The sequence below is a fragment of the Pundamilia nyererei genome, unplaced genomic scaffold, assembly GCF_000239375.1.
Source record: "Pundamilia nyererei isolate P.nyererei 1_Seehausen unplaced genomic scaffold, PunNye1.0 scaffold00142, whole genome shotgun sequence".
Lineage (NCBI taxonomy): Eukaryota > Metazoa > Chordata > Actinopteri > Cichliformes > Cichlidae > Pundamilia > Pundamilia nyererei.
Window position 1 is genome coordinate 1,443,217 of NW_005187543.1, and position 8,128 is coordinate 1,451,344.

General features: G+C 45.8%; 1 protein-coding gene across 1 annotated transcript in view; it reads left to right on the plus strand.

Moving 5' to 3' along the window:
• The window catches only part of crebbpb (CREB binding lysine acetyltransferase b), a 41,755-nt gene that overhangs the window by 32,657 nt on the left and 970 nt on the right, over window positions 1-8,128 (plus strand). Inside the window, exons 20-31 of the mRNA XM_013913644.1 lie at window positions 1,005-1,115; window positions 1,249-1,305; window positions 1,411-1,488; window positions 1,609-1,676; window positions 1,755-1,905; window positions 4,454-4,600; window positions 4,695-4,808; window positions 4,922-5,087; window positions 5,222-5,389; window positions 5,641-5,802; window positions 6,116-6,397; window positions 6,517-8,126. Coding sequence (XP_013769098.1) covers window positions 1,005-1,115; window positions 1,249-1,305; window positions 1,411-1,488; window positions 1,609-1,676; window positions 1,755-1,905; window positions 4,454-4,600; window positions 4,695-4,808; window positions 4,922-5,087; window positions 5,222-5,389; window positions 5,641-5,802; window positions 6,116-6,397; window positions 6,517-8,126 — 3,114 coding nt within the window. The remainder of the gene's footprint in view (window positions 1-1,004; window positions 1,116-1,248; window positions 1,306-1,410; window positions 1,489-1,608; window positions 1,677-1,754; window positions 1,906-4,453; window positions 4,601-4,694; window positions 4,809-4,921; window positions 5,088-5,221; window positions 5,390-5,640; window positions 5,803-6,115; window positions 6,398-6,516; window positions 8,127-8,128) is intronic.

The following is an 8,128-nucleotide window of genomic DNA, read 5'->3' on the forward strand; positions in this document are numbered from 1 at the left end:
CCCCCCCCAAAAAATAAAAAAGTCTGTCTGATCAATTGCTGTCATTGAGTTATACATGGCCATGGGGAGGTCTTCATCAGCAGGAAAAGCTGTAATACCTATTAAAATACAAGTCTAATACAAGTTTAAAAGTCCCAAATTTATACCTCTTTCGCTGAAGCCAATCTGTGGGCAGGGTTTGAGTTTTTACCTGGCCAATGCTGGTCTCTGGGCCTTATGTTTGACACCCCTGCTCTAAGGACATAATTCTCACCGGCTTTCCTTTATAGGAGTATTGCACCACAGTTTGAGTTGAGTGAGTCATATAATTAGGACAAGCAAAACGCATGATGGGTCCATCCCTCACATCTATCCCTTTAATTTCTTTCTAGGAAATGAGCTCCAAAGCACCCCCTTCTGTGCAGAATATGTTATTGCAGCTTAACATTAGTCCAATGGAACACACTTTAGTTGTAGATAATCAATGCTAAATGCCTCAAGATTTCCCAAATTAGAATTAAAGACTTGGACACTGTTAAAGGGAATTTAGTCATGTTGTTTCTGCTTAAAGGAACCGGCACAATTGTTTTTGCATCATCACTCCGGTATCTTCTGACATGATCATCCATTCATCAACTCTTAATGCATGTTGCTTCTCATAAATGATTTCAGTGTAAATGTCTTTACCGTTTTGATTTTGCAGCATGCATGTTCGATGACGATGTTGAACACGAATTTGTTGTTGACGACAATCATTTAATGTCCTTAACATAGCATCTGAGCATGTTTCCCCACATTTCTGTTCCACTTTGAATGAGAGTGGCTGAATCATGACCATTTTGACTAACCATGTACCTCTACCTGTGTGTGTGTGTGTGTGTGTGTGTGTGTGTATGTGTGTGTGTCCTTCCGTCTGTCCGCTGCCCATGCTCCGTCCTCGGTTGTTGCTGTGTGCTCCGTTCACTCTGCATTCTGCCACCCGTACGCCGGTTTGCCTGTGCTGCTACTGTGTGTGCTGGCTGCAGTTCACCCAAATATGGCCTTATTGCCGACAGGTATCACTACTGTGAGAAGTGCTTCAATGAGATCCAGGGCAACAGTGTGACCCTGGGAGACGACCCGTCACAGCCACAGACGTAAGTTCCTTGGTCCCCGGATGTCTGAATATCACCCCGTGATCATCGTGGAACCATTTGCTTTCTGGCTCTTGTTCTCTGGAAGGGAATAAATAGTCACAGATTTAACATGAAGATCTCTCTTTTTGTGCAGGATGATATCTAAAGATCAGTTTGAAAAGAAGAAAAATGACACGTTGGACCCTGAGCCGTGAGTATTCTCTAGACAGTTTCATTTTGATGTGTGTGACTGCAGTGTTGCTTCTTTGCTGCTTTTTACCGAACAGAAAGAAAAAGCATGTTTTTGTCATCGTAGGTATATTGAATGTAAAGACTGTGGACGAAAGATGCATCAGATCTGTGTGCTGCACTACGACGTCATTTGGCCGTCAGGGTGAGTATAGCTTGACTGCTACGCTAGACAAATATCTTCAAGCACATAAAAGAAATGTTTGACCGTCATAGAATTTATATTTGTTAGTTGACACTAAAAATAATTAGATTCTCGTTTCAGTTTTATCTGTGACAACTGTCTGAAGAAGTCTGGTAAAGCAAGAAAGGAAAACAAGTTTTCAGCCAAGAGTAAGTTACATATACAAGTAAAACAACTTCTGACAAAGAATGTCAGTGTTTAAAACATGTCTTTGTGTGTTCGTTAAGGGTTGCAATCCACAAGGTTGGGTTCATACATTGAAGACAGAGTTAATAAGTACTTGAAAAGGCAGAACCACCCTGAAGCTGGTGAGGTGTTTGTGCGAGTAGTCGCCAGCTCTGACAAAACTGTGGAGGTTAAGCCTGGCATGAAGTCTAGGTAAGTGTCACACCTGCTTTACAGCGCTTATTTTTAATTGTTTTTCCTTTGGAGGGTCCAGATGCATAAAAGCATCTGATAAATCTTCAATAGCATTGTGTTTTCAATCTTTTCAATCACGCGGCTGATTCCACATTTATCTCAGCTAGAAACTGAACTGCATAATGCCTCAGAGAACAGTTTTTGTATTTTGCAGCTCATAGAGTAGAAGGACCGATGAGCTTGTTTCTCCTACAGTATTGGGCAGAATTTAATCAAACTTGGACACCATGGCATGATGACAGCAAACACCAAAATGATCACCATTTTGGGTTATTACCAAATATCCCAAAGGTTTTTTTATAGGGACTCATCACTCCAGCTGGACTATTGATCAGGATTTAATCAAATTTAGATACCATGATCCCGTAATTGATCACCAAAGGCATATTTTTCATTTTATGAGCAATAACCTGGATCGTTTGCTGAATGCACTGTGCCAGTGATGTGCTAGTTTTAGGAAAATGTGCTGGTCACAGCGCATTGTTGGATAGCCTTGGCTCAGAAGGTAGAGCATGTCATCTACCAATCGGAGGTTGCTGGTTGGCTGCTCCAGTCTGCATGCCAATGTACCCTTGGCCAAGATACTGAAGCCAGAGTTGCTGTCAGTGTGTTCATTGGAGTGTGGATGTTGGATAGAAAGCACTCAGACAAAGAAAAAAAGTGTGTGTTTGTGTGAATGGCTGAATGAGATGTCTCAAGTATAGTAGAAAAGCTCCATATATGACTAACTAGTCCATTTGCCTGTCCATTTGTGTATTTGATGCCTTGTGCAACGTCACAATGTCGATACATAATGCAATTTGTTCAGATATAAACAGAAATCTCCATGTTCATACTTTCATATCAAAGATCTGACTGTGGAAAGGGAATTGGTTCCGGAAAACATCCGAGTTATATTTAATCTTATGAAAATTGATTTACTTTTTTTTTTTTCTTCTTCTTTTCACAAATGACTTGAGTCTGTCTTTTAAATGCTGTTGTATCCATCCATTCAGTAATGCATTTTAAACTGCCTGTCCAGGTCTGAGCTGTCTGGGCCTCTCAAGCTAGCTGAGAGATACAATCCCTACAGCATGTGCTGGGTTTGTCATACCCGAAGCATCTCATCTAGGTGATACTCAGGAGGCATCCTAGCCAGATACTTCAACCATCTCAACTGCTTCCACTGGGCTTGAGTAGAGCCTTTATTCCTCCACACCAAAATGACCTCAGCCCAGACACTCTTCGAAGGAGGCTAATTTCCGCCACTTCCTATCACTACTCAGTTATTGCCAATAGGTGATTGTAGGAACATAGATTCACCAGTAAAGTGAAAGCTTTGCCTTTGTGCTCACCTTTAAACAGCATTTACATTACTGTAGATGCTGTGCTTATTTCTCAGTCTCCCACTCCACTCTTCCCTCACTCATGCACAAATCTTTGAGATATTTGCCCTCCTTTGCTTGAGGCAGGCACTTGTTACCAACCTGGAGTGGGAAATCCATCCTTTACTGGGTGGGAACCACGGCATCTGACTTGGAGGCGCTAATCCATGCCAGTTTGTAATGTGCTGCAAACATCCCCACTGGGAGCTGTAGCCCATAGCAGAGTGAAGCCAGCAGAGACATGTTAAGACCAATGAACATGACACCCTGTGCCATTTGGCTACGCCTAGAAATTCTGTTCATAATAGTAATGAACAGAATCGGAGGCAAAGGGCAGCCCTGGTGGAAAACAAGCCTACCTTATTGCCAGAAAGATGAACCCAATGACCCATAATCATGAAGCAACCCCTGAGGGGGCACAGTTGAATTGCTTCTTCAAGTCAGCAAAAGTATCTGTAGAGTAGTTGGGGGCAATACCCCACACACATTCATCTATCATCATAGAGGGCACAGAGCTGGTCCAGTGCTCTGCAACCAGGTTGAAAACCACATTACTCCTGTGAATGGAGGTGGACTTTTCTCCACAGGGGAAGGGAAGCTAAAAAGTGTGATTTCCTGTTGAAGTTGATACCTCTGGCTCCCCACGGCCTACAGTGCGGTCAGAGAACTGCTTTCACCTCCCGAGTTATCTGACTTGAGGTTGCTAGATTTTCTTCAAGACTTATGGGAATCTTGTTCCATGGCTCTATGTACCAAACCCCTCCCACACTCGAGTTGGCGTAGTTGGCGGCTAAGAACGCTGTCTTCTGCCAGTACCAGTCAGCTGCTTTCAGAGTTGCACAGTCTCGAAAGAATCCCTCCCTTTTGATTGAGAACTCCCTTCACTTATGTCCATCTTCTGCCAGAAGCCATCGTAGGCGGATACTGCGTCAGGCACCAACAACTTTATAATCACAGTTCTGTACATCTGCGTCAGCAATGGAGGTGTGGTACACGGTTCATTCAGACTACATGACCCCAGCTTCCCCAAGGATGGTGTTGACATGCCTCTGCCAGAAGCTCTAAGAGCACCCTGACTATACGTTGAGGTGTACTCGATCTGTCCATTGCTGCTGTTGCTTACACCTTCTCTGTTTCCACAGGTTTGTAGACTCAGGTGAGATGGTGGAAAGCTTCCCCTACAGAACCAAAGCACTTTTTGCATTTGAGGAAATAGACGGGGTGGACGTTTGTTTCTTCGGAATGCACGTCCAGGAGTACGGCTCAGAGTGCCCCTTTCCAAATACCAGGTAACATGAGCAAAATGTTAGAGGCATTGCTCTAAGTTTCCTTTTAGTTTGTGTGCATTATTCTCACATCACATATTCTGTATCTCTTTTTCAGACGGGTTTACATATCATACCTCGACAGTATTCACTTCTTCAGACCGCGTTTGCTAAGGACTGCAGTATACCATGAGATCTTAATAGGATACCTGGAGTATGTGAAAAAACTTGGGTGGGTAAAAAGTAACTTTATGCAGTGTTGCATTTTAACTCCTTTCAGTCATGTATTGATGCATGTTTAATTCTTCTAAGTGCTAAGTGAGTCATAACTTAATTCCTGACCAGGTATGTGACGGGTCACATTTGGGCCTGCCCACCCAGTGAAGGAGATGACTATATTTTCCACTGCCACCCTCCGGACCAGAAGATTCCCAAGCCCAAAAGGCTTCAAGAGTGGTACAGAAAAATGCTGGACAAGGCTTTTGCTGAAAGAATCATACATGATTACAAGGTCAGAAAATTATACCAGTAAAAATAACTTTGTAACCCCCCCCCATTTTTCATAAATCTAACTTCCAACTTGACCCAATTAGAAGCTCTTGTTGCCCAATTCCATGATAAGAGCCTTTGTGTGTCTGTGTTCAGGACATTTTCAAGCAGGCAACAGAAGACAGGCTGACCAGTGCCTACGAGCTGCCGTACTTTGAGGGTGACTTTTGGCCTAATGTACTGGAGGAGAGCATCAAGGAGCTGGAGCAGGAAGAGGAAGAAAGGAAAAAGGAGGAGAACACAGCCTCCTCTGAGACAACAGAGGTGAGTTTGATGGATACATGGATTCAGAATATTTTTATTAATGAAAGAAAGCCTCTTCTGATCCCAGAATCAACAGCCCAGTGTTTTAAGTCCTTTGTCTTGCCCCAGATTGTATCATTCTCAAGTACCCATTATATAAATGCTTTTGGCTTTCTGGCACTGTATAAACCACTCTGCTTAATTGCATAATCTCATCTTGCCTGTTGTGCAATCTCAACTTCTCTAAATGTCCATGTGTGTCTTTTTACAAGGGAGCCCAAGCTGACAGCAAGAATGCCAAAAAGAAGAATAACAAGAAAACCAACAAAAACAAGAGCAGCGTCAGTCGAGCCAATAAGAAAAAGCCTGGAATGCCAAATGTAGCCAATGATCTGTCCCAGAAGCTCTATGCCACAATGGAGAAACATAAGGAGGTGGGAAACCCAGCAACTATAACAGATTTCTTTTTTTTGTCTCTCCTAAATGAATAAAATTTCATTTCATGTAACATTTCAGTAACTTGACTCTTGTTTTAAAGCTTGGGGAAAAAATTCAGACAAAGCTGGTAGATTGTTGTGTGTGAAATTCTAAGTACAGAGCAGCGTCTCTCTTACTGTGCTGCTTCCTGAGGATAATTGAATTCCACATGAAAATTTTCTTCCACACAAGAGTTATGGAATTTGTCACATTGCACTACACTTCAGCAATGCCTATAGCTAACAGTGTTGCTTCCCCTCCTGCCACCAGGTATTTTTTGTTATCCACCTCCATGCTGGGCCAGTCATTAACACCTTGCCACCCATCATGGACCCTGACCCTCTGCTGACTTGTGACCTGATGGATGGACGTGATGCGTTTCTGACCTTGGCCAGGGACAAGCACTGGGAGTTCAGCTCACTGAGAAGGTGTAAATGGAGCACAATGTGCATGCTGGTGGAGCTGCACAACCAAGGCCAGGACCGCTTTGTGTACACTTGCAATGAGTGCAAGCACCATGTCGAGACTCGCTGGCACTGCACAGTTTGTGAGGTAAGATACAGTTGTGATCATTGACCGTGTTTTAAAAGCAACATCTGCATCGGTTTTGAATTAACACCTAGTTTACATTTTTAACTAAGGTTAATGTCGTCTCTCTCCCCTCTCATCAGGACTATGACCTATGCATTAACTGCTACCACACTAAAGGCCATGATCACCAAATGGTGAAGTGGGGTCTGGGCTTGGATGATGACAGCAATGGTCAAGGTGGAGAGGCCTCCAAGAGCCCTCAGGAGAGTCGACGCCTTAGTATCCAGCGCTGTATCCAGTCCCTGGTGCACGCCTGCCAGTGCCGCAATGCCAACTGCTCTTTGCCGTCCTGCCAGAAGATGAAGAGGGTGGTTCAGCACACCAAAGGTTGCAAGCGCAAGACCAATGGTGGCTGTCCTGTGTGCAAGCAGCTCATCGCTTTATGTTGCTATCATGCCAAGCACTGTCAGGAGAACAAGTGTCCCGTGCCCTTCTGTCTCAACATCAAACACAAGCTTCGACAACAGCAGCTGCAGCACAGGCTTCAGCAGGCTCAAATGATGCGTCGCAGAATGGCCACCATGGCTGGAAGGGGTATGCCTATGCCATCTCCACCTACCTTAAATGCCCCAGACACTCCAAATTCTGTGCAGCAGCCTAATACACCCCAGACTCCCCAGCCCATGTCCAACCAGCCCCAACAACAGCAACCATCAAACCCCACCAATATGTCCCAAGGCTTTCCCAGCAACGGCCGCAGCAGTCAGCCTCCAACACCAGTGCCGCAAGGTAAACCGGGGCCTCAGTCATCCCCTCTCCATCAGCAGCAGTCACCCATGCCCAACATGCCGCACCAACAGCAGCCTCCACAGCCTCGCCAGCAGCAGCAACCGCAGGAGTCATTGATGGAAGCCCTGAAGGTGGCCAGACAGATCGAGATGTTAGCTAAGTCAAAGCAGCCGCAGCAGCAACAGCAGCAGCAGCAGAAGCAGCAGAATTATGCAATGAATGGGATGCCAATGAACCACCCACGCATGATGGGGCCCATGCCAAGCCAAATGCAGATGATGCAGGGGCCACGTGGGCCCCAGGTGATGCAGCAGGGCCAGTGGGGTCCGGGGATGCAGAATCCCCAGGGTCATCAGCCACAGGTTCCTCCTCAACAAGGCCCCATGCCCCCTCAGCAGCCTCAGGGAAACCCAATGCCCCAGCAAGGTCAGCCCATGCAGAGGCCCATGATGCCCCAGCAAGGTCACCAGATGTCTGGGGTCATGCCTACACAGGGATCCTCACAGCAGGGCATGACACCACAGCGACAAAACATGCCCCGAGGTATGCCGGGTAACATTGCTCCAAGTGCCCTGCGGGAGCTATTGGACACCCTGAAATCACCCAGCTCCCCACAGCAGCAACAGCAGGTCCTGAGCATCCTCAAGTCTAACCCCCACCTCATGGCTGCCTTCATTAAACAGAGGACGGCAAAATACCAAGCCAACCAACCACAGCAACAGCAGCAGGCCCAACAGCAGAACCCTCAGGCCATGCTAGGATCCCAGCCAGGAATGCACACAATGGTGGGCATGGCAAACCAGGTGCAAAGGCCAGGAATGGCACCTCAACAGCAGCCTCCTCAGCAGGTGGGACCCCAGGGAATGCCATCCATGGGCACCCAAGGTCAGATGGTACCAAACGGAAATCAAATGTTCCGCAGACAGCAAATTCTTAGGCAGCAGCAGTTGCAACAGCAGCAGC